The sequence below is a fragment of the Paroedura picta genome, chromosome 3 (assembly GCF_049243985.1).
Source record: "Paroedura picta isolate Pp20150507F chromosome 3, Ppicta_v3.0, whole genome shotgun sequence".
In the NCBI taxonomy this organism is placed as follows: Eukaryota; Metazoa; Chordata; class Lepidosauria; order Squamata; family Gekkonidae; genus Paroedura; species Paroedura picta.
The window spans coordinates 90,171,885-90,198,978 of record NC_135371.1 but is presented as its reverse complement, the minus strand read 5'-3'; the positions used below and the strand labels follow the sequence as shown (position 1 = coordinate 90,198,978).

Below are 27,094 nucleotides of genomic sequence, written 5' to 3'. Positions count from 1 at the left end.
TAAACAGAGGATGAAAACAAGAATAACACAGTGGGGTGGCAATGAGAGGTACATGCATGAGTGACAGCAAGACATGCAGCTGTACACAAAGTCTGGCAGTGTTTATGCAAAGATTCTAGAGGCCAATCTTACCTGCCACTTCCAATAGAAGGAAATGCAATTGATTTCAGTTTCTTCTCATCTGCCAGAGCTAAGCAGTTCTTCACTGTCTTCTCCAGTAATTCTTCACATTTATCTGCACCCCAACTGGGGCTATTGCAATGGATCACAAACTTAGCAGGCAATCCATGGCCTGCACTGACAACAGCTGGATGGAAACAGAAAGCACAGCTTGATTACCACAGAGCTGGATTACATAGTACAACGATATAGGCTAGATATCAGGAAAAACATTTTCACAGTCAGAGTAGTTCAGCAGGGGAATAGGCTGCCTAAGGAGGTGGTGAGCTCCCCCTCACTTCAAGCAAAGGTTGGATACACACTTTTCTTGGATGCTTTAGGATGCTTTGGGCTGATCCTGCATTGAGCAGGGGGTTGGACTAGATGGCCTGTATGGCCCCTTCCAACTCTATGATTCTATGATTCTAAACATGAGCAGGCAGTGTGATGCAGTGGTAAAAAAGGCAAATGCCATTTTGGGCTGTATCAACAGAAGCATTACATCAAAATCACAAGATGTCATAGTCCCATTGTATACGGCACTGGTCAGACCACACCTGGAGTACTGTGTGCAGTTCTGGAGGCCTCATTTCAAGAAGGACGTAGATAAAATTGAAAGGGTACAGAGGAGAGCGACAAAGATGATCTGGGGCCAAGGGACCAAGCCCTATGAAGATAGGTTGAGGGATTTGGGAATGTTCAGCCTGGAGAAAAGGAGGTTGAGGGGGGACATGATAGCCCTCTTTAAGTATTTGAAAGTATTTGGAGGAGGGCAGGATGCTGTTCCCGTTGGCTGCAGAGGAAAGGACACGCAGTAATGGGTTTAAACTACAAGTACAACGGTATAGGCTAGATATCAGGAAAAACCTTTTCACAGTCAGAGTAGTTCAGCAGTGGAATAGGCTGCCTAAGGAGGTGGTGAGCTCCCCCTCACTGGCAGTCTTCAAGCAAAGGTTGGATGCACACTTTTCTTGGACGCTTTAGGATGCTTTGGGCTGATCCTGCGTTGAGCAGGGGGTTGGACTAGATGGCCTGTATGGCCCCTTCCAACTCTATGATTCTATGATTACTTCAGTTATTTAACAAAAAAGTCCAAATGTGATAAAAAGTCAAGAAAGCACACAGTTATTTCATAATGGAAATCCCATTGCCTAAAGAAATAACATGACTGTCCATGCACACATTTGACACAGTATTTACATTTGTAGAAATTATCCTTAAGATTATACTTGTCTGGCTAATACAAGTCAGCATTCTGCAAAAAATTGACCTTCAGGTTGACATAATTAACCTAAAAAAATCAGAGTCCAGAAGCACCTTTAAGACCAACAAAGATTTATAATTAACCTACTTATACTTCTGCTATTATCTCCTGAGTTGGCTATATTTGCTGTGTTACTATTATATTTGTGAGAATTGCTCTCTCTCTATTGGGTATCTTTTGTCCTATCCTTCAGCTATCATTTGTGTATTGGCCTATGTCAGTTCAATAAATTTTATTTTTATGGGAAGACTTGCACTATCTGGGAAATTGCTCCTATATTCCAAAAAAACAGGAACAGTGAGAGCATTAACTCTGTAAAGGAGTTTGTCTCAGGGTAATGGGGGACATCAAGAACTATGTCAATAGCTACTATGTTGAAGAGCCTCGCCTTGTGATCTCTCATTGGAGTACGTCAGTTGTGCAAAATACTCACATTATTTTATTCCATGTAAAATGGGTATAATACAAGGGCTTATTAGTTCTCACAGTATGCTCCACCATTCTGATGTCTTAAATTCTTTATATATTGAAGTGTTTAAGAATAACTCTGTCCATTACCTAATAGAATGAAATTCTAAAGCTATGCTTACAGAACTAATAGATTAATATCATATTCTCATATCATGACATAACTGACAGGAAAGTTCTTCTCTGCTATAATTTTGAAAACTTAAACGTGGCTGGGAAATTGTTCTAACAGAACTTTATTTTATTTATTTGGATTTTTATACCACCCTTCTACATGGCTCTGGGTGGTTTACATGTAACATCATGGAGTAATTACATAGAACATTGCAACAAATATACCAAATATAACAATCATAACATATGTCAACCAGAACAATATTTAAACAGGAACAGGAACATTGACACAGCTTTGGGTTGGTCAGTTTCTTTGGTCATGGGAGGGGGTGTCTGGGGGGTAGTGGGTGTTTGGGGGCTTGTCGGCTTGTCGGCCACAAGTAAAGAGCATGGCCTGTAAATAGTCTGTCATTAATAACTTACAACTATTAAGGCAAGGGTAAATATGGCCCTGTTATCTCACAAGAAAGGAGATCCAGGTGAAATGGTTTGCCCACAGAGGCTCATGGCTCCTACTAGATCCAAGATTTTTCTGGGAAATTTTAGAATTTCAAATACATACTTTGTCTAGGCTGTGGTGGGTAACTTGGAATATATGAAGCTCTTTGCAATTATTTATAAAGCCATCCCTTGTTGACATGTTCCATCTTTGGGACAGAGCCCAGCACCCTAGTTTACCACAGAGCTGGATGGCCTGAAGAGAGGTGGGAGATGTCTAGAAGAACACTAGTGGAAAACATAGACTGAGTCTAACAAAATGTGCAGTGGAGCTCATTGGAAGATCTATGAGGTGATGGTAACACCAGAAACGAAACGACACTACTTTGCTACTATTACATCAGCTAGTTTACAACTATCCCAAGTATTTTAGGAACCATGGCCACTCCTCAGGCCTTTATTTTCTCAGGAACAGATAACTAGCTTTTTGTTGCTGATGAAATACTGCAAATATGCTCTGATCTAGATGCTGTTTGTCAGTTAGAGGAAATGTCTAATAGATTGTCTGGTCTGTTTACAGAACATTTAGACCCAGTTACCATGATGAATGTTGACAAGATCAGCGAAAGCCACTCCTTGTACTCTGGATCCCTGTCCATTCTAGCTGCTACTATTACATAAGATCACATCAACAAGACCTTGGTGTCTATCCTACAGATAAATTAATGTCAAGGCATCTTTCCTTGGCTACTAAAAGAACATTATCAAATCTCATCCTGAATAAAACTGTTTTCAAGCAAGCATGATGGGGGCAGGTGCACCTCCCTGTTGAGATTGTTCCATAATTAGAATAATAGAATGATAGAATAATATAGTTGGAAGACACCTCATGGGTCATCTAGTCCAACCCCTTGCACTATGCAGGACATTCACATCCCAATCGCTCATCTACTGTAACCTGCAACCCCTTTGCCTTCACAGAATCAGCCTCTCTGTCTGGTGGCTATCTAGCCTCTGTTTAAAAATTTCCAAAGATGGAGAACCCACCACCTCCCAAGGAAGCCTGTTCCATTGAGAAACCGCTCTGTCATGAACTTCTTCCAGATGTTTAGATGGAATTTCTTTTGAATTAATTTCATTCCATTCATTCTGGTCTGTCCCTCTGGGGCAAGAGAGAACAATTCTGCTCCATCCTCCATATGGCAGCCTTTTAAATACTTGAAGATGGTTATGAGATCCCCTCTCAGTTGTCTCCTCTCTAGGCTAAACAGACCAAGCTCCCCCAACCTTTCTTCATACATCTTGGTCTCCAAACCCTTCACCATCTTTGTTGCCCTCCTCTGGACACGTTCCAGTTTGTCAACATCCCTCTTCAACTGGGGTGCCCAAAACTGAACACAGTACTCCAAGTGAGGCCAAACCAGAGCAGAATAAAGCAGTGCCATCATTTCCCGTGATCTGGACACGATACTCTGTTTGATACAGCCCAAAATCCCATTTGCCTTCTTAACCACCAAGTCACACTGCTGACTCATGTTCAATGTTCAATGTATGGTCTACTAAGACTTCTAGATCCTTTTCACACATGCTACTGCCAAGACAATTCTCCCCCATCTTATATTGGTGTATTTGGTTTTTCCTACCTAAATGCAGAACTTTACATTTGTCCCTATTGAACTTCATTTTATTCAGTTTAGCCCAATTCTCGAGCCTATCAAGATGATCCTGTATTCTGTTGCTGTCTTCAGTTGTGTTTGCTACCCCTCCCAGTTTAGTATCATCTGCAAATTTAATAAGTAACTCCTCTAATCCCTCATCCAAATCATTTATAAATATGTTGAACAACACAGGCCCCAGGACAGATCCTTGGGGAACTCCACTTGTCACTGTTTTCCAAGAAGATGCTAAACCATTAACAATTACCCTCTGGGTATGATTTGTCAACCAGTTATTGATCCACCTGACAGAATTAGGATCCATACCGCATTTTACCAACTTGTGAACAAAAATATCATGTGGAACCTTATCACTGAAATCCAAATAAACTATGTCCATGGCATTCCCCTGATCCAGCAAGGTAGTCACTTTCTCAAAAAAAGAGATAAGGTTAGTCTGACATGACTTGCTCTTGCGAAACCCGTGCTGAGTCTTAGAAATCACAGCTCTCAGTTCTAGCTGCTCAAGGACTGAGTGTTTGATTATTTGTTCCAAAATTTTGCTGGCTACGGATGTCAAGCTGACGGGTCGATAATTACCCAGATCCTACTTTTTCCCTTTCTTGAAGATGGGGACAACATTTGCCCGCCTCCAATTGTCTGGCACCTCACCTGTTCTCTAAGAAGTGTCAAAAATAATGGACAGAGGTTCAGAGATGACATCTGCAAGTTCTTTTAGTACCCTTGGATGCAGTTCATCTAGCCCAGAAGACTTTGTTTAATTTAAAGAAACTAGGTGTTTGTGGACTGCTCCAACAGTAATAATAATAATTTCACTTTCTTGTCCTCGCAGTGGCCCTATGGTGACCCTATTATTTTTCTTGCTTGAAATATAACTAAAGAAGCCTTTTTTGTTATGATTAGCATTTCTTGCTAGCCTAAGCTCATATTAAGCTTTAGATTTTCTAATACTCCCCCTATAATTATTGGTTATTTGTTTATACTCATCCTTGGTAATAAGGCCTTCCTTCCATTTCCTAAATGACTCTTTTTTATTCCTCAAATCTTTTGACAACTACTTATGTAGCCAACTTGGCTTCGTTAGGCTCCTTCCATCTTTTCTTTTCAAGGGAATTGTTTGTGATTGAGCCTTCAATATTTCACTTTTAAGAAACTCCCAGCCCTCTTGGACTCCCATCTCTTTAAGTCTTTCTATGCAACATACCTTTAAGTCTGTGAAAATCAGCTTTCCTGAAGTCCAGTCTATACGTATGACTGCGTAAAGGTTTTCTCTTTCCCACAATTGAAAATTCCAAAAGCATGTGATCACTGCTACCAAGTGTGCCCACTACTTCCACCTCATCTACTAGTTCTTCCCTATTGATGAGAATCAAGTCTAAAATAGCATGGCCCTGGTTCCCCTCTCTACTTTCTGGGAATTGAAGCTATTGGCAAGACAAGTTAAGAATTTAATGGAGTTTGCATTTTTAGCAGAGTTGGTCTTCCATCTGGGTAATTGAAGTCACCCATGACCACTGTTTCCCCCTTTTTTTGAAAATTGTGTAATTTGGTCTAGCAGTATCTCATTCAAGTCCTCTGACTGGCTTGGTGGTCTATAGCAGACACAATAATACCACTCTCATTTCCTACTCCTTTTGTATTTACCCAAATACACTCACCTGAACTTTCATGCTCGGGTACCTGTATTTCTTCACAAGTATAAAAATTCCTGACATATATTGCTATACCTCCCCCCTTCTTTTCTTGTCTGTCCCTTCTGAATAGATTGTACCCCTCAATTTTAGTATTCCAATTATGGAATTGGATTTAGTATTCCAATTATTATCCCACCAAGTTTCTGTGATTCCTATTAGGTCATAGCCCCCTTCCTCTATTATGACTACTAGTTCCTCCTGCTTGTTTCCAATACTCTGTGCATTAGTGTAGAGACATCGTAATCCATCCTTTGTGTGCCTCATGGTTTTGCTTTTTGAACGTCCTTGTAAGCTAGTAGTTCCCTGCTTATGTAACATTCCCTATAGATTTGAGATCTTCTCATGTTCAGATCTTGCCATCATATCAAGTTCTGAATTTATGTCTCGCTCCCCCTTTGTGTCTAGTTTAAAGCCCTCTTCACCAGGTGTGCAAGGGTTCTCCCAAAAATACTTTTTCTGTCCCTTGTGAGGTGCATGCTGTCTCCTGATAATAGCCCCTCATATTGACATCATTGACCATGATCCAGAAATCCAAATTTTCCCGTCAACACCATTGACGTAGCCAGTCATTTACTTGCATAATTTTTCTCTCTCTTCCTATGCCCCGGCCACTTACAGGAAGGTCTGATGAAAACACAATCTGTGCCCCCAGGTCCTTTACCTTTTCCCCCAGATCCACAAAGTTTTTTTTAATATGTTCCATGTTCTGCTGGGCAGTATTATTTGTTCCTATATGGATGACAAGGGGTAATGATCTATAGGCTTGATGAGCCTTTCCAGCCATTGTGTCACATCCTTGATGCGTGCACCAGGTAGGCAGCAGACCTCTTGAGACAAGTCTGGTCTACACACTTCGGCCTCTATACCTCTTAGCAAGGAATCCCCAATTACCAGTACTCGTTTCTTCGTACTCTTGGGAGCAGAACTAAAACTCTTTCTTCTGGAGGACTGTGAAGTGTTTCTTGAGCTTTGTGGGGTCAGCGGGGGAGAAGACCTAGAACTCTCACCTGTGGGGGACTGTGACTTTTTTCCTGGTCTACATTGGGGCTTGTTCTTCATGGGGGATTGCACATGCTCCTGAATCAATCTCTTCAGGCAGACCTTGGAACCAATTGCTGAGCATCAGTGGGTCAGATCTTCTCCTTATTCTTCTACTCCTATGTGTAACATTCTTCCAATTATTACCCTCCTTTATTAAGTGCTTGTGATTTTGTTTTGATAGATTTCCCTCCTGCAGTGTAATCACTCATTTCTCTGGACCTCCTCCAGCAGAGCCACTAATTTGCACTTGCTGCATTTGTAAAAATTGTCACCCTGAGGTAAAAAGACAAGCATTCTGCAGATAGTACATGTCACTATGCAACATTCTTCAGTCTTCATGCCACTTTGATTCATCTGAACTGCTCCACAAACAGTCCTACACTTCACTGAAATCTTCAGCTTGATCCTCAGGTGAAAAGCCAGCAGCCAAGAGTCCTTTAGCTCAGGGGTAGTCGACCTGTGGTCCTCCAGATGTTCATGGACTACAATTACCATGAGCCCCTGCTAGCATTTGCTGGCAAGGGCTCATAGTCCATGAACATCTGGAGGACCACAGGTTGACTACCCTGCTTTAGCTCTTGCTCTTGGCTCCTTGCAGAGTATTATGGTTTAATCCAGACCCCATGAGTCTTTTGGGTTTTGTTTGTGTTGCGTGCGCCAAAGGCTCCTTCAAAGCACTGCCTTCCTCTGGCAAGCAAGAGCCTTTTATAGCACAAAGGCCTACTCAGCAAAGGGTGGAGCTAACAGTCAGCTCCTGTCAGCTCCTGAGATAATGCTCTTCTTGTCCCAGCTCCTCCAAAACAAATTGTAGGACTACCATTGAAAAGGCCCCCTTTTGTGCACCCACCAGACAAGCATCAATGGAATAGTTTCTGTGGTCATAGATTCCAGGCAGGAATGCATGGGAGAAGACTTCAGATACCCAATGTCTCAAACCAACACCTAGAATTGTTCTTGGAAGCAGATCAGGTGCCTGTGTAATTGCTGTAGGACTGGCGCCCCAGGAACTGGCCCTGACCAGCAATCTAGCTGCAGTAATCTGCACTAGATATAGCCTCCAAACACTCTTCAAGGATAGCCCTAAGTACTACACATAGCAGAAGTCCAGTCTGAGTGTAACTAAAGCTAGATCCTACTGAGCCAAGAATGGACAGAGTGGGTGTACTTGCTGAAGTCGGGCAAAAGTTCTCGGAGCCAGCAGAGCCATCTGGTTTTCTAAAGTGACTGGTGTGTCAAGCAGTATTCCTAATCTGTCTTTTGAAGGGAACTGTATCCAAGCCAGGGGAGTTGTCAGGACTTTGGTCTGCCTTGCTACTGACCCAGAATACTTTTATCTTGCCAAGATTAAGTTTCAGCTTGTTCATCATCATTCATCCCATTACTGACTTCAAGCACCAGTTTAGAATATCAGCAGCATCCTTGGAATTAAGTGGGAAGGAAAAGTTATCATCTGCATACTGGTGACATCACAGCTGAAATCTCCTGATGACCTCTCCCAGCAGCTTCATGTCAATATTATATAGCATGGGGGACAACATAATGGTTCAAGAAGATGCTTTAATAAAAGGGATAATGGGCAGAACGATGCTACTGTGTTTAGTATGTACTATCTGTTGCTGTATGTGTGCTACAATGAGATCTCTGCATTGTTTAGTAATTTGTTAAAATATCTTGCTTTGTTTCAGATTTCTGCAATTCCAAGCCATTTATTATGTTCCCATGCTTTGGACTGCATTGACTTTGAATCTCAGTGAGAAAGATGGACTATAAATAATATAAAAACAAATTCTTCAAAAATCTTCAGAAGAATGAATTTCAATCATGCCATCTGACATTTCTGATGCACACAGACTTATTATCTACCCATTTTTCAACGATTTAAACTGCACCTCCTGCTGTGTCCAATGGCCCATTCTTTTTGCGAAGCTCAACAACGGCCTCCATGAATTCTTTTCCGCCTTTCTTCTCCAAAGTGTTTCCTGTGCAGGGACAGAATTGTGACTGTTCCACATCCATAAAGGCAACCAACACTTCAGATAATCACACTGTTATAGATTCCTCTAACCAAATTTTGGGGACTGCAAAGTAAGATCTAAACCTTTGGGGACTAGTCCAGAAGTAACAATTTGCTCTTTTAAAAAAAGCTCACCCTCCCACAATGGTTTTTTTCTGTCTGAAAATGCTTGATGATGCAATTCTCAATGTCAACCAGCAGGGCAGTGACATTTCTAGCTGCTTTCTCTCACCAGGTAGTAGACATATTTCCAGCACATACACAAATTCAATAGCATTTGTTTGATGTATGAACTCTTTCCCTTAGGGGATAAGAACCCTCTTCTGTTACAGATTGACTGAAAGACAAATTTGTCATAAGAAGAACTTGAAACTCACCTCATCTTCATCCCTGACCCCAACAGGTGGCCCCCGGGAGTGAAACAGTCTTGTGAGTGCAGCGGGCTGCTTTACTTGACAACTGCCCAACTTGTTGAACCACCTTTAACCAAGAGGAAGAGCCTCAGAAATAAGTAGATTCTCTAAGGAACATATTCCTCCACTGAACTGCTTAACTGCAGCTAAAGAAGCTTAACAATGCTGCTCTGGGAGAAAAGGAGCTGCACAGTATAAATTACGGCTTTCGGTTGACACCGAGGCAGTCCACCACAAATGGTTTAGATCTTATTTTGCAGCTTTATATCAATGCAAAAATGTAGCCCAAAAATGTTTATTCCTAATTAAGTACTCAAATCACATTGCATTTTTGCTTGACAGTTAGACAAGTAGCAAGGCAACGAAACAGTGACATTCTGGATTAGAAAAAATATGATTGACAAGTTGATTCATGCAGCTGAATCATAAATACATTTACTTGGAAAGTAAGTCACACCTATTTCAATGGAACTTACCTTCAAAGTAAGTGCATGCTGAAGATTATAGCCTATGGCTGTGATCCCATGTATGCTTGCCTGGGAACATGCCCAGCAAACTGACTGAGACTTAATTGGGCTGTCAGTATTTAAATTCATTTTAATGATAAGGGGAAGGAGTTTCTGATGGAAGTGCATGTTATATGCATAGTGAAAAATATTCCTATTTGATATCCTGTACCTAAGAGCTATATAGGAATTGACATCAGAGATTAACCTTGGCAGAGTTCTAACAATATATCATGCTATGTAAGGGATACAAGATACCTTTTAATTAAGTGATTTTATTATATTCTCCTCAGAGGTAATTGACTGACAGTATAAGTTTTGCCTCTCTTCAGGAAATGGGCTGTATTTTGGAGATTATTCACAGTGGTAACTGCAAACAGCCCAGTGAATAGTCCAAGGGCACATGATGGTACCACATTTTAAAACCTGAACTGCCTGTTTGGTTGCTTGGTCGCCATGAAAGTAAGTCTCTTGAAGGAAGACCAGAATCTAAGTGTTTACATTGTCAGTACTTAAGTATCTCCATAGCAATTGAAGATAATGTCTACAGGGACAGTGACAATGAGGGAATCTAATTCATCTGATTAATCTGACTCCAAATAAACCAGGAAGGGGACAACTACATCACTTTAGCCAGGATGTCTTGGTACATTTTTGTAAAAAGAATCCCTAATTGCCCAAGGAAAAGTTTCAGAAGCACTCATACGATGAAACCATTCCAAAATTGTAAAATGATTTTATGGGATATAGTTCACTCTGCCTTGTACTCTATTCAAATTTGGCATTGTCTTTGCATCTATTTAAGATTTCCTTTTTTGTCTAGCTTGATTTTAATTCTTAATTTTTTTGTGTTCTGATATACACCTGACTCACAAAAATTCCAATAAATTTGGGAGCCTTTGGGATGGTACAAGACTCATTGTCCTTTTTCTTCTCTTAACTAACTATCCATGGCATATTTCTATTATATATTAGAGATGCTTAAGATGTTTTGGAGCCTCTAAGAAGTAAAAATACAATAATAAACTAAATGACATTTTCTGCCTTTCGCATAGTACACCAGTACTGACTAGTCCTGGCTGACATTTGGCCACTGGTATGACTTAAATTCTACTTGTTGCAAATTGACAAGTATGGTCTTAATATAACAGGAGCATCACAGTTATGTAAAAAAGTACTGCTAGCTGTACCTATGTAATGAAAACTCTGTGGCTCTATATTCTTTATATCATGTTAGAAGGAGTTTTCATTCATATTCTCCTCCAAAACTGCCAGGTTAGTGGCTCCTTGCTTGCAGGCATATGTAAATATGTTACTCCCTTAGAATAAAGTAATGATTTCATGCTGTTAAGGTCTAGTGGTGACAAAAGCCTAGGCATAAATCCGGGTGTGAACAGTTTTCAAAATATTCCCCCAATATACATTGCTGTTAGAAAGGCCTTTATATGGATAAAAGTTAATCATCTGAAGCTAAGCATGTATGCACTTCTATTCTTTCTTCCAGCAGTCACAGGCAGTTAGAAGATCATGTATTACTGAATGAAATAATCCAGGTTTCATTTCTTTTCCATTGGTCTGAGACATGCTTTAAAAGCATTTCCTAACAGATAATAACTTTGCAGATTTAAAAAAAAACATTATTTTAAGAGACAGAATGTAGCTTGCTCTTTATGCAATCTTACAATAAATCAGTTATGCCCTCTTTCCATACTAGTCGGGTCTTCAGAAGACACTTGGGGAACAGAAGCACAGGTTAATGAAAAATTGCATTCTTTCTAACGTTACCATCAAGATTGGGCTAGAAGTCCCATATGTCATCATGGTGGAAATGACCAGTGGGACACCTATTAATTAATGGTTCTTAGAAATTGTTCCTATCTCAGGGACCATGTCTGTTAAAATGAGTCAATTTTTCTAGAAGATTTTTCTGCTTGGTTTCTGATTATGTATTATATATGTATAACCAAACAAGTAGTCTGCAGCCGGGTTCATCTGCTTGAGTTATTTGCTCAGCATTTTTTAAAAATTCTTATGTTTATGACACAATTGTTGAGCAAAGTATGTTCAATCGGTATTTGGTGGATGGCTATGATATATGGATATGGGTGGAGGACTTTGAAGCACATGCATTAGCTCTACTCTGATGAGTGTTCTCAAAGGGCTTTATCCCTTGAACCACACTTAAATGACTGGTGCAATCCTCAGTTTGCTATCTGTTACCAATGCACCCTAACTATGGTAAAATTAGACCAATTTCATTTGTTACTTTGCATTCTAGTATAATGTCTGAGGCTAAGCACCCATGGAAATGATCATGTATAGCTAAAGACATAAATGTGGAGTCCAGACAAAAAGCTATGCAGTCTGGCAAATTCACACTAAAACTGGTGTATCGTTAATGCCATCAAATTAACTAAGTTATCAAGCCAGCAGTATTTTCTATTAGGGCAAATAGCCTAAACATGACAAAAAATTAAGGTATGATATTGTTGCAGAATGTCTAATTTTTTTCTAATTTAGACCTTAACAATAAGACCTTTGTACAAAACATTGGTGTGGGGGTTTCATGGCATACAATTCAGTTTTGTACCAATGTAATTGTCTGATGTTCCCAAAAGTATTTTGGAAATTAAAGTCTGATGAGGTTACTGAAAGTTAGGGTAAAAGATTTACTCCCCTTCCAAGACCACAACTCTAGTTCTCAACTTTCCCTGGAGACAGAGAATTCTGAAACACAGCCTAGGGAACCCACAATATTATGATTTCTTCTTTGGCCTTTGCATTTTCATGCTAGTGCACTCTCACCAATCACAGCAGAAAGCAGGGAGTCCAGTAAATTACATCAATTGTTTGTTCAATGAAAATCCTGATTTGAGGGCCATTTTGCACTTATTCTATTTGGCACCTACTACATTTAACAATGGCAGGACTGCTGGAAGTGAGAAAAGAATGCAGAATCTGCAGAGCAGGGGCAAGCTTGTTGTTGCTGATTCGTCATGCATACACATACAAACTCTGCAGCGCTGAACTCTCCATTACCTACTTCACCACCGGTGTAGAAGTCAGAGTTTGTCGGGTGAACGACAGCATCACTGTCGATTGTGGCAATGTCAGCCTGAACAACTTGCAACTACAATAGGTAAACAAATGTGTATCAACCATGTTGGCCGGAGACCCAGAACAGGATCTACATTTTTGCATGTACCAATATTCTCGTTAGCCTACCTTCTGGCTCCAAAACATGTGCCATAAACAGTAACAACAACAAAATCCAAAACCCGCATTTAGGCGTGTGTTCAGAAGGGAAAGGGAATATAGGGTAGAGAAGTATTAAGTATATTTGCTCTAGCATTTGACCAACAGATCAAAGGAGTCACGTGTACATGTTTTGAAAAGTGTTAAGAGCAGCTGGCACCCTCCTGACTTTGCAGAAACCTGTAAAATTGTGAGCTCTCAGAGCATGACAACATCCAGTGTCCTTTAGACAGACAGCCTGCACCAAGCCCAACAAACAAGCAGTTTCTCTATTTTGGTCATTCACTGACAGACCCTGTTTGGCCTTTGTCTTGATTATTTCCTATTGAGATGAGAAGTACTGACTCATATTGCCACTTAAAGTGTTTCTTTAATGCATAGATTTCTTACGCTTACTTCTCACAAATGGTAAATACATTCAAAAAATGAACCCATAGTTGGAATTAATTTCATTAGTCCCTTAAGAAAATAAACTTAAAATTACTAACAAGCTACTGCATCCCATTATCTACAAATGGGTAAGACTGGCAGCTGCCCATTCACGGGCATTCTCTGTAGTGGCTTCTGCCTTGTGGAATGGCCAGAATGAGGTCACGGAGGCCCCCACCCTTTTATAATTTTGAAACACACACAAAACAGAGTTGAGAACTGTGGTATAATGTAACAACTCAGAAAATCATAATTATGTGGGAATAGGATTGTAGTCTGCTGCAATGTTTATTTTTCTGCTTTTGTCTCTTACATATGTAACCCTTTTCCAGCATTATATGTTATACTTTATGTAGGTTTTTTCTTTTCCTTTGTTTATCTGTTCTGTTTTCCAAATCTAGTCTTAACTATGTTGTTTACTTGACATCTCATGCTACCAGATTGAACTGTTTCTCTATTTTGTAATCTGCCTTGAGTCTGAGTAAGAAAAGTGGGTTATGCAGAAAAATAAAATAGATTAGTACTGTTAAACAATAAATGCTTCTGTTGAATAAAGAGATAAATTTAAAATTTGGCTAATACAGATACTCTTTCATCTGACACTTGCTTTTAATTGAACAGGAGGTTAATTTAATTGCACTTGAAATGATGGAAGGAATGGGAAGCATCTACAAGCTGATTGCATTTCTTTATAACATTCTATGACTTCTTTAATGTCAATGAAAACAGAAATGTGTTCCAGAATGGACAAACTGCTTGTTTTGAAAGCAACTTGATGATTATCTATATACATATAGATGCATATGTATGTTCTCCAAGAATCCAAAAGAAACATCCCCCCCAATGAAGAACTAACAGTCACATTTAATTATTATGGAAAAATATTTCAGTGACTCTGAAATTTACTTTATGATAGTCAATCTGCAGCTGTGGAAACTTGGACATGTACGATACACTTGTCCCATAGCAGGATTTCAGGAATTCAAGAATTTGAAATTACACACAAATTCCATAATTTTCATGTGACTGTTAGTTGCAACGGCCCAATCCCCATTTACCTAGGTCATCTTTAAGGTCAATGTCAGCATTGGTGGGATTGATAATGGCCTCCACTTCGAAGCCGGCTAAATTACTGATTTCACTGTGAATAAGGTTCAGCTGAAAAGAAAAGCATGAGGTGGGAAATAACAACAGGACAGTTGGGAAAATCACACAGAGAAGCTGCAGAAAAGTAAGATTTGCAACGCAGATGGGAATAGCATCACTGCAAAAAAAATGTGCAAAATAAATGGTGCGTCATAAAGGTACTGGTAAAAGGACAAACCAAACATAATTACATTGCAAACACAAGACTCAAACACAATTCTGAAGCTGTAAAGAAGCATTCGTTAAGCTGAAGCTTTAGCTTTCCATGGTTTAATGCCTGATAAAGATGAATGGCCTATGGGTACCTAGTATCCATACTATGGCTTCCTGCTATGGCTGGTTCCAGATGGCTACTGTACCACATATGTACGGCTGTTCTGCTTATACTGAACTGTTTGGTTTGCTAATGGTGAGGGAACAGGCTGATTTGTTTTTGTTTAAATGCATTTGTATGCATATACATTCTGTTGAGATATGTGCTGTCCCCCTTACCTGTCTGTATGAAGTAGTTCAAATGAAGGTATTACATTTCTGAATTGTTTCTGTCAGTGAAATACCACTGCACAAAACATTTCTACCCTTATATTACCGTATATAAAAAACACCTCAAGAACACTTGTAAAAGACTTGGGCCCAAGTCTAAAGAAATTCAGCTGAAAGCACTGGAACAAAATACTAATCTAAAACTATTTGATTTTAATGGACTTTCTCCAGACTGGGGAGCACAACCAGGCATTTTTTCCTTTACTAAGATTAAAACTTTACTAGGATTAAAAATGGGGAGGGGGACATGGGAAAGATCTGCAACAAAGAACATGGGCATATATATGGATCTGAATAAACTAGATTATGAAACATCCTCTGGAACATGGCAATTTGTTTGAGCACCTCCAGTGCTGTGTTTGCCTTTTTAAAATATGGTTTGAGACGTGTTTGATTACAAGGACCTAACATCACAAATAAACAATATGGTCCAACAGAAACTAAAGAAAAGACACTCATGGACCGTTTACGCACTGGAGGTTTCATGCTGGGCTGCAGGCTGGAGTTTTGTTCGTGGCAGGTTGCCTCACCTCTTCCTGCACCCACACGGGGGATCATTTGGCCTGGTGCACCTCATCTGCCCCCGATTGGTGCTCCTGCACAGGAGCTGGGGCAGTGAAGTTCCCAGTGCACTAAAGGTCATGGAGGGACTCATGATGTACTTATCCATCTTAGAAAATGTCAAATGTTAATCAACCTCTTCATTTTCTGTGTTCTAGAACTGTCAGTATTCTATGGGAGGACTTAGCAAGTAGAGACCATGGTGGTTCATGCAATATAAATTCTGTCTGTGGTACATGGCCATGTATGGATTTCATAATAATAATACAGAGAGTGGGACATATAATTTTATGCTTTGTCCCCATTTCTTTCTTTATGCATCTTAATTGTTTTAGGGGTTACCTACATGCTACAGACAAATGTCTGCAAGAAAGCCCTGATGCAGTTTCTTTTTTAAATGAGAAGTCAGCCCAGGGTGGTAATGGAATGGAAATGCTTCAGGGAGGTGAGAGAAAGATATGCTCCCTGCTCATCACTTTTGTACTTGCAATATACTCCCTCAAGTTGCTCTGCACTACGGGGTTGTAGGTACATGATTACTCTTCCAGTTAAATGACTGGAATCTTGTGGACAGAAAATCCATTTGGGGAAAAGAAAAAAAATAAGAGGAGATATACTGGATCATACCAATGTTCCATCTAGTCCAACATCCTCTTTCATACATTGGCCAATCAAATGCCCCCAGAAGGCCCACAAGCAGGACACAGAGGCCAAAGTTCCCTTCTGTTGTTGCCTCACCCGCTTGGTATTTGGGGAGTTACTGCTGGAGGAGCTGATAGAGAAAGTGTCAAGTACCCTTTCCCATTGCTTCTTCCCTTCTCCTATAAGGCTTGTCATCATTTATATATAAAAATACCATCATAAGTACTTGCGTATAATGTATCATTAGCAATTAAGGTTCCTGCTTGATCTGGGCATACTAAATAAGGAACCTGTGTGCCTCTATACCACTTTTAAGTTGTCCTAATATAACATTTAGTCATGATTAAAGGCAAGTTGGGCAAATTTGCCTCCAGTGGAAAGGACATGGGAATAATGTTTTTTGAGGACTACTGTGATAAGCCACTTCTGATTCAGTTAAGAGATTATCCAAACTATGTCTGAACTAGGCCCCTACTCTTCTTTTGCTGTTAGATCACATCAGTCCATACTTTCATATATTTAAGCAGAACTGAAATACATGAGTGCAGTTTTTTCCTTGTGGATCCATTCAAGAAAAGGAAGGCAGCCTATACTCCTATGGGTTTGGATGCCCACAAGGTGATTGTATGCTGCTCAAGCACCAGTGAACAAGGAAACAATGATACTAGCACATGCAAGGGCTTATTTCTGCTCCATAATTACAAAACAAAATGGAGCACATCCCTGCTCAGAGAAAGGGACAATGAAATGATGCAGGTCTGATTGTGGCCATGAAAGTTTGCTAGTAGGTAATATGGTCACTTTTATAAAACCTATTATTGTGGAGACACAAGTTAGTAAGGATAAGCTGCACGGTTCTCCCTGTGCCCTTGAGAGCAGCAGTAAACCTCTTACCTATGAACCTATTATCAGCACCTGAGGGGAGCAATTAGAGGTGAAACACCTTTGTGTTGGTAACACAAAGAATAAGTGTGGAATGAGCTCCCCGAAGAGATCAGGGCCCTGCCGGAACTTCCACAATTCCGCAGGGCCTGCAAAAAGGAGCTCTTCCACCAGGCATTTGGTGGGGCCGACTGAGCCACAACACCTACAGGTGCCCCCCAGACTGAGGGACCGAACCTACTGAGGGATTGTTAAGTTATTGTTGAAGTGCCGTTCTAATTGTTTCAGTTTATATGTTGTTGTTATTGTTATATTGTTATATTGATTTTGATATTGATTTTGATAGTGTTCTATGTGAATGTTGAAAAATGTTTTATGTAAACCGCCCAGAGCCGTAGGGAAGGGCGGTATAAAAATATAAATATAAATAAATAAATAAATAAAAAAAAATAAAAGTCTTGAGATTAGAGTAGCTTCAAATTCAGCATTCCACGTAGGAAAAATAATATTTACACCAATAGATATATTAAGTGAATTGGTGATTATTTTGCCACATGTCAATGCACTGGTAAACTCCAGCTTCACTCCTGAACAGATTATAATTTTAATTCTATCCAGTGTAGAATTAGATTAAATATCTAGATAAAAATATTAAAATGCATTCTATTAAGTTGAAAGTATCTAAGAAACAACTCATTTCCAGCAAGTTCAAAATATTCATTCAATCTAATATATGAGAGTCAGGATCCAAAGAGCTACTTCAGGCATCCCAATGTTGTTTTTTATTTCTGAAAGGCAAATCTTCATGCCATGTTGCCACCTATTTTCAAAATCCCCTTTGTTTGCTAGTGGCATGGGGAGCTACAGTGCAAGAGCACGAGCCCTTGTTGTGTTTCTTCATATATCTTTAGTTATCCATCAGCATGTACTTCTAACAAGAACTAGAACCAAATGTAGCTTGTAATATGCGTTTCGTAAGGTCACTAATAACAAAAAATTAAAACAAATATTTTTAGAACATATATTCAAGCCTCCTGTGACACAAGCGAAAATTTGACTCTTGAATATAAAACGTACATGAAACAATTCTTTTTCCAGCAATGTGAAATCAATATGAAGTAATTAACCAAAGAAAACAGGCATAGACCCATTATGCATGGACGCCTGCAGAAATCCCCGATAATGCACGCTGCCGGCAGTGGCCAAGCGCAAGCTCGATGCAGGCTGCCGAAAAAGCCATGTTAGGGAAATGCGGAAGACAGTGAAGCCTGACACCTGGCCAGGGCGCAACCAGACGCAGTGCTGGAGAGAGAACGTGCATAATTGGGGAGGGCCGCAGGTGCCCTGGCAGCGCTACCCTGGAGGCGGGCACCGGAACGCCACATCCGGCAGGCTCCGCCAGCAGCACACCATGCAGCCACAGTCAGCACACGGAAATGAAGAGAACAGGGACCAAATGGCAGCCATGGAGTCCGGGACGCAGAGGCAGGAGCCTCGGGCCAGGCAGGAGACATCCCACAGGGGAGGGGGATCTGCGGGGGAACAGCCTGCTTGACAGGCCGGGTCCGGGAAGCCCCGCGCTGCACTCCCGCCCTGTTGGCTCTGCATTGCTGTCTCTTCAGCCGTCACCACTGGCTGCTCCAGGTGTTGCTGCCATGCCGTTCGTACATGGCTTGCCGTGCACCTTCCTCCACCACATCTTCCATCTAACCCCCACCCACCGTAATGGCGGTCGTGCATAATGGGTCATAATGAGACAGCAAAAGGAATGGATTATTTTCAATTTATATGATTCAATTTTTTACACCACAATATTAAATGTTGTTCTCTTTGTAATGCTGTCTTAAGATTGTTTGTCACAACAGGCAGCTAATATAATCTTTGCTCATGCAATGAGAGCTGAACCACATGTTCCCAGACATATATTTATCTTATAGTATGAATGCAAAGATAGGGATATGAAAGCAGTGAATAAGGGAAAAAGGGAGAGGAAAAAGGACCTTTTCTCTCCTATTGATTCTTACTTGCAAATTCTCCTGCTTTTGTCCTTCTTAACCCCACAGACTTATTTCCAACTTCATATTTTTCTCAAAGGGCTCTTATCTTAAAGAGATAAGAGCCAATTTTCTACTGCTGATTTTCTACTGCAAATGCATTCTGGCCACATATTTTGGAGTTTATTTCGTGTTATGTACCTGTTTTGTTATCTACTCCTCCATCTATTCTAATATCACCTATTGTCTGAAGACCTCTTGCTCTCCATCATAATTCTAACCATTCCCCAATGACACTCCATACGCTTAGCTTCCTGAACAGGTACATCATACCATCTCTCTTTGTATGAGTATGAGTAAGTTCTCTCTGAAACTGAAATACTTTGGCCACCTCATAAGACGGAAGGACTCCATGGAGAAGAGCCTAATGCAGGGAGTGATTCAGGCAAAAGAAGGAGATGACAGAGAATGAGGTGGCTGGATGGAGTCACTGAAGCAGTCGGTGTGAGCTTAAATGGACTCCGTGGAATGGTAGAGGACAGGAAGGCCTGGAGGATCATTTTCCATGGCATCGCAATGGGTAGGACACGACTTCACAACTAACAACAAGAGCAAGCTCTCTCTGTCCACTTTCATTCCTTGCCCATCCCCTTTTCTCTGTCTCTCTTGTTTTTCTTCTGTCTCCTTTAGACTGTAAACAGGATAGGACCTTGTCTGCTTTCTGCTGATGGAATTCTGTATCAATTGAGCCTTACAGAAGGCACTGTATCAATAACAAAAGAGAAAAATATTTCTTAATGGCCAAAGAAAAGTTTCTCTAGATGAGCTAAGTATGGTGTATGGAGAATTTCAAAGACAGGTGCACTTCAATTAAAGTATGGAGGTGTGAAAGTATTCCTTGGGAACACTAAACATAAGAATAGTTTAAATCATATGCTCAAACCTACCTTCTGCCCAAGGAATAGACTTTTAGTAGACAGGACAGTGAAACCATCTGTTGGCGTGCCTTCTGTTGTGCTGTCAGCACTTGCTGATTTGCTGACTTCTCCCTGTTTCTTCCCATAAAAGCAAACAAACAAACAAATCCAACTATAAATGGACAGATATGACCATACCAAGTACATGTGGAGGGACAGTTTGTATAGTGCAGATACTCCATGGGGGAATGAAGTTGCCCAAAGGCCCTTTATTAAGTGTCTCGTGAATGGAAAACAGGTCACCAGCTCACTATGGGCAGGTCTGACCCTACTGCATTTTGTACTGAAGCACTATAAGATTTTTCCCCACTGCTGAAATGAAGTTGATGGATTCTTTTTATAGTTGGGGATGGAAATAAAGTGAAGACAATTGTGGAAAATTGCTGCAGCTTTATTTTTAGGAATATTAGGTGGTAATTTAAATCATCAGGAAGACTGAGAGTAGCCCGAAGCAGTCCTATTCAATGAGGTGTACTCCCAAGAAAGTATTTGTAAAGACTGCACTGTTAGTCCCCATGTAGTCTTTACTTTTGTATTTAGATAATGAAATATATACACATTTTTTGCAAAACTTTGAATGTACAGAAACTTGATCAGATAAAAATGGGAAAATGTACAAATTACAGCCACAAAGATCTTCCTGGATCATTTAAAAAATATACAGGTGCAGGTATGCATCTAGAATCTAATGTAATGTGATTTCCATCCACATGATACCAAATCAAAATTATACCTGCCTTTCCTCTCCCCTGAATTGTGGCTATTAGCAGGTTGGAGGGGTTTTTTCATTTTTTTATAATTTTGATCATGGGTTAACTTCTCCTGCACAGTGGCCCTGATTGAATTTGTGCCCCTGAGGCTGTTCTGAAGTCTTTTAAAAGGCTGAGATTTACAGGACCCCTAAGCAGAGTTTCACTACCTTCCTAAGGCCATTGAAGTCAACAATCCTAGAAGGGTGTTATTCTGCCTAGTATGGTGCTATAAATATACAGTATTACCATCTTGTGCCTGTTTCTTCTCAAAGGATAAAAGCAACAAAGCAGGCAAACAAATATAAGACACAGATGTTATACAAAGAAGTCGGTACTTCATACAATGTAGCGTATGAACAAATTGGCTTAAATAATCTTAAATTAGATTTCCTCTGAGTTGCACTTCCATTTCCCAAGAATCAAATACTAATAAGAACACAAATCATGTCAGAAGGCCTGTTAGCATGTAGAAAAAGTAGAAACAATGACACAACAGATTTTTAAAATTAAAGGATAGTGTATATATACTTGTTAGAAACCACACTGAAGCTACCAGATATATATTCTATATAAAAAGATGTAAGTTTCAAGGAGCAAGAAAGACTAGCTTGTCTGGCTTGAAGGACTATTCTTATTTTTTGTGATACTCTTCATAGGACATAATGCAAGAACACAGCTGGGAAGTTAAAAACAATATACTGGTCTAAGGACCAGTCTATGTTATTAAAGAAACTGGGTGGGGGGGGGGCAGAATGTGTTACTGGGCCAGCTCTGGCCGTTAGCAAAAAAATTGTTTTGACAATGCTTACTGGTCTTTAGACTAGCCCATGTGAATATGAAACACTGAGAGCTGAACAAGACATCCTTATGGCTGCTCCAGGGATGCCGCTTCTATTTTAAAGTGATTTTAAAAGGCCACTAGGCCCCCATTCTAAAGCATGGAAGGCTGAGATGCCCTTGTTTCCCTTCTTCCTGTTTTGGCACTTGAAAAGCAGCAGGAGGGGACAAAGCACCTCAGACTGCCACACTGCAGGCCTAATCAGGATCAGGCCCTAGTGGTAGTTTTAAATCACTTTAAAATAACCTCATCCCCCTCGTGGAGGATGGAAGGACAGCAGACTGTTTAGTTTGCCTATGATATTTAGAACCGGAGCAGGAAAAGGGGAAGGTCTGCAAACTTAGTGTCATTTCTGCTGATAGGATGGATTATTAAGAACTGCTGCCTCCTCCAGAGACCAAGGGTATGGCCATCTACAAAATGAGAACCTTTCCGTCATGGACAGTGTAGTTCTTGAAACTAACTCTCATATCATACCTCCAGTATGACCTCCAGTATAACTCTCATATCATACCTCCAGACTGATCTTAACCAGTCATATCAATTTGCAGTTGATTTTCCCAGTATAGAAAACAGGCCTAAAGAGATAGCTGGGGAGGGAAAACACTAGAAAAGACTATATGAATGAATGGCCAGCACAAAATGAACAGACTAGCACAGGGAAACATTCTCCCAAGCCAAATTGAGACAAAGGAAAAAATTGTAAAGTGAAAAATCTTACTGTGTCACTAGTGTCAGAATATAAACATTTGAAATGTCCCAGCCAAGAAGGGAACATTACTTCTGTCAAGGTTTCCCCTGCATTCCAACCTGTGAACACTACTCCGAAATATGGGGCTGTCCCAAACTATTTAGTGCATGATGTGCAAGCTGTCTGGTTCTCTTACAGAGCTGCTGCAATAGGAGAAGAATGTAGTAAAATTGGGAAATATTTCCTCAGATACTATCCTTCACAGAGATGAAGGCTTCATGTACAGGGCTCTGCCCACACAAAGTTTTTGCTAATGAATCAGAAACCAGGGAGAAAGGCAGAATAGGCATTGATATTTGAGTACTAAAGCCTCAAGTGCTGACCTTAATTTCACTGAAAACACAGAGGTAAGCAGTATAAGGTGCACAGCTCTCAAAGGTGTATATAAAGTGTCATCAAGTCATAGCTGACTTATAGGTAACCCCTGCAAGGGGCTTTCAAGGTCAGTGAGAAGCACAGGTTGTTTGCTATTGCCTTCGTCTGCACAGTCTTCCTTGGTGGTCTCCCTTTCAAATACTAGCCCTGCTTAGATTCTGAGATTTGACAAGGTAAGTCTATACCATGTCACCTCCCCTTCCCAGAGGGTAGTATATATTATTTCCTGTGGATAGTTAACCTTTCTTCAAATAGAACAGAATTAAGAAACATATAGATACTTAATTCTCAATATGGTCTCATCTATGAAAACATAAATCTGGAGATGAGAGCCATGACCAGACAATACAGGTCTTTCTACAGACTACAGAGAAGCCCCAGGATTGCAGAGAAAGCTGGAAAAAAATTGAGGGTGTGTGTCAAATCTCCCCAATGACAGAAACAGCATCTGCAAATTAAAAAAAAAAACCTGAGAAAAAGTGGCTGTTGTAGGGGTTGTTAGGCAATTACAACAATATTGCTAGACTTCAAGCTTTGGTTTCTGTCAGTAAAAAGCACGGGTAGAGATCTTTTCAGGATTGTTTAGACCTGCTCCCCTTCCCCTGCTCCACAGATTCACTAGGCCCAGGCCTGGCAGCACCTGCCAGATGACTCACTATGGAAAGACTTGCATAACTTACCTGGGCATAGTGATGACCCCCTGATGATTTACTACTATTTGACAGCAGCTATCACAAGAAAGCCAGTGTGGCACAATGGCAAGAGTATCAGACTAGGATCTTGGAGATCCAGGTATGAATCCCCAATCATGAATAGGTGGCCCTGGGCCAGTCACTCACTTAATAAGATTGCTGTGAGGATAAAATAGAATGAAGGAGAATGATATAAGGTGCTTGGTTACCCACTGTGAAAAAAGGCAGAGTATGAATGCATTAAATAAAGCTGAAGACATAGGAAGCAAAGCAGGTTTATGTATGGGAAGGAGAGAAGGGAAGAGGGAAAGGGAAGAGGCTATGAAGACTGCCAGGACAAGAGAAAGAAACTATAATGTGTGGGAAGGGGGAAATGAAGTGAAACCTGCAAATCCTTGCAGGTTCTCAGCATGTAAACACTGAGTATCAATTATCAATTACCTTTGATTTTCTTGCTCCTTTTTTGCTACCTGGTTTCTTAGCTGTGGTTTTCTTCTGGGAGGGAGATTTTGCCTTTTTAGCCGGGGGTGGAGTGATGATAGCTTCCAGCTTTCCTTTTGATCCTCGCTTCTTTGCCAGCAACTCTGGATGAATGTTTGGTAATACACCACCACTAGCTATGGTGACACCTTTCAACAGCTTAAATGCAAATAAGACAAAAGAAAGAGCACCTTTACAACTGGAAGGTCCCTATCCAACAGAATCCATGGAAATGCTTTGCTTTAATTTCTCAGTTTCTTACAAAGCAACATGGTTACATGATGTTTTTTAGCGACAACTGTTGTAGTTATATATTTCCCATTCCAACAATTAAGCTTGGTCAACTACAAACTTTTTCAGAGATCCTGAATTACAAATCTGAATTTATGACAGAATTTTAAAAAACCCCTCAGGGCAATTCTAGTACCTTACCTGATTTAACTCTTCGTCATTTGCTACAGCCAACAGGATATGTCTAGGAGTGACACGGCCCTTTTTGTTGTCCCGTGCTGCATTTCCAGCCAATTCAAGAATTTCCGCTGCCAGGGAATATATTTCAAAAATCTTAATTAAAAGGTACTTTTAATTAGTACCCTCCTCCAAACATTAAACAATAGCCCTTTACACCTCATCAGCAAAAACTAAGGCATTATTTGTTTATAAACTGATTGCAATCACCAACACTGGAAACACTGCTAAACCTTCAGGTCTATAAAAAGTATATAGGACTTCATGTCCAGATAAATCACAAAACTGCACATTAACAGAATTTATTCCTGTTTAACATAAGTGCAATCCCCCTTCTCTATTCAAACAGAGTCCCTACCACAATCTACATTCTCTCTCTCTCTCTCTCTCTCTCTCTCTCTTTCTCACTCACACACACACAAACACACACACACACACAGAGTCTAGCTTATGTTTAGGTCATAATGTCATATGTACCACCTTGCTTGTCTTTTTAAAGATATATGGAGTTTGTAACTCACTTCGAGCCTTTGGGGAGAGGCAAGTAAATAATAATAATAATAATAATAATAATAATAGTAGTAGTAGTAGTAGTAGTAGTAGTAGTAGTAGTAGTAGTAGTAGTAGTAGTCGTCCCTCTCTCTCACTAACTCTGTTACCAATCTACAAATGGCATCTAGAGCTCTACTATTACAACTGACCTCCAGCCAACCAAGGTAAGTCCCCCTGGAGAAAATGGCTGCTCTGGAGAGTGGACTCTATTGTATTATACCCTACTGAAGTCCCTCCCATTCTAAACCAGGTCATCTCAAATGCTACCCCCCAGATCTCCAGATATTTCCCAACCTAGAGCCTATCTCTCAAAAAAATAGATGAGATGAGGTAAGCCCAACCCTCTGTAATATCAGAGGGTTGAACTAAGTAAATATGTTGAACTAAGAGAAGGAAATAACTATTCTTGGATTGAAAAGCCACTATCTTTAGTTATGTTAAAATTGTACAGAAAAAAGTGGGCAGCTTTTTAAAGAAGTCTTTGAAAAGTGGCAAGTGGTAGACTTTTCAGCATACATAACTTACTCTTGATTTTCACTGACTTCAAGTCAGTATGACTTTAATTTGAATGCTGTGTGTACTCCACATGCTATGTGTACTCCCCCTCAAAAATCAAACTGTGTTACTGTGCCAAGAATGGGGGGGGGGGTCGCACTTCAAGTTTAGCATTAATCTCCTGATTGGGCAGTTTTGTGATGGGCAACCAATGCAACTCCCTCAGCAATGGCTGGACATGGGCCCTCCATGATGACTTAGTGAGGACCCGAGCAGCTGCATTCTGTACCAATTGTAGGCTCTTCAGAAGTCTGAATTCCTAGCTTCTTCTGACTACTTGGCATCCAGCGTCTTGACAATAACTCAGATTTACCTGCAATGGGAAATATTACCTATACAAAGTTCTTCCTTTTGACCTTCCATCATTGCCAAGAGTTTTTACAAAGGTTATGGTGATTATTATAGCAGTGAAAGGGAATTCATTCATACTCTTAACAGAATGATATCTTGATCTGGATGTAAGATTGGCAAATGGAAGAGTTCAATATGACTCCAATATGCTTCAAGACCATGGGTTCTTCATAAATCTCCAGAAATGCTCATTAATTCAATCAACAAACCTGATTCATCTGGGGACTGTCATAGATGCCCAACAGACAAAAGTTTTTCTAACCAAGGAAAGACAAGATCAGACTGATGAAAAAGCTGTCATGGAAGCATTCAGATCTTATGGTTCTAGCACTGCTATTTGGGACTTCTCATTGCAACTATAGACACAGTACCATGGGATCTTTTTAATATCTGGACCCTTCAGTGGACATTGTTGCTTTTTCAGAAAGACATTCCAGAAAGATGGCACAAACAGATTTTTATGACTTGGAACTTGAAGTCAGCAATGGTTTGGAAGCTTCATACAAGCATTTTAACAAGGGGCATTCAGCTTATTCATGCTCTTCAAGCAATTATTACAACAGCTGCAAGCCTGAGGGAATGGGAAGCCCATTGCCTAAACTATGTGGCACAAGGCAGATGGTTGGTGACAGAAAGGAAGTTCAGCGTAAATTGGCTTGAGCTTTGAACAGTCATATTAGCACTGAAAGCATTCAAGAAACAGCTGTACAGATGTTTTGTGTTTATCAGAACAGACAACATGATGGCAAAAGCTTAAGCGAATCAACAAGGAGGCACAAAATCAATCAGCCTACATCAGGAAGCAGTGAGACTTCTACAGTGGACAGAGAAAAATGTGCTAGGGACACAGCATGTTCAAGGGATCCAGAACAAGCAAGCAGATTGAGTTGGGAGGATACAGAACAGACAGAATGATTGATCAACAACAAAACTTGCAAGAATGTAGTGAAGAGGTTCAGTGCACCAGTCATAGACTTATTTGCAATGGTAAGCAACAAGAAGGAGACATAATTAATGTCCAGATAAAAAGATATCACAGCAGAGGGGACAATGCTCTCTTCTAT

General features: G+C 40.3%; 1 protein-coding gene across 11 annotated transcripts in view; it reads right to left on the bottom strand.

Annotated features, from left to right (window-relative positions):
- Positions 1–27,094, bottom strand: part of MACROH2A1 (macroH2A.1 histone) — a 69,473-nt gene that overhangs the window by 3,432 nt on the left and 38,947 nt on the right. Inside the window, exons 3-9 of one of the 11 annotated variants that reach the window (XR_013229247.1) lie at positions 24,537–24,643; positions 24,066–24,263; positions 20,187–20,294; positions 14,530–14,629; positions 12,827–12,917; positions 8,744–8,833; positions 176–307 (exon numbers count right to left, since the gene is read on the bottom strand). Coding sequence is in view for 4 of the 11 variants with exons in the window: in XM_077326785.1 (XP_077182900.1) it covers positions 133–307; positions 8,744–8,833; positions 14,530–14,629; positions 20,187–20,294; positions 24,066–24,263; positions 24,537–24,643 (778 nt within the window). In the remaining 7 variants the exon portion in view is untranslated. Of the gene's footprint in view, positions 1–132; positions 308–8,743; positions 8,834–9,245; positions 9,349–12,826; positions 12,918–14,529; positions 14,630–20,186; positions 20,295–24,065; positions 24,264–24,536; positions 24,644–27,094 lie in introns of those variants that run through there. The other 10 variants (XR_013229244.1, XR_013229243.1, XM_077326785.1 and 7 more) reach the window with 10 other exon arrangements.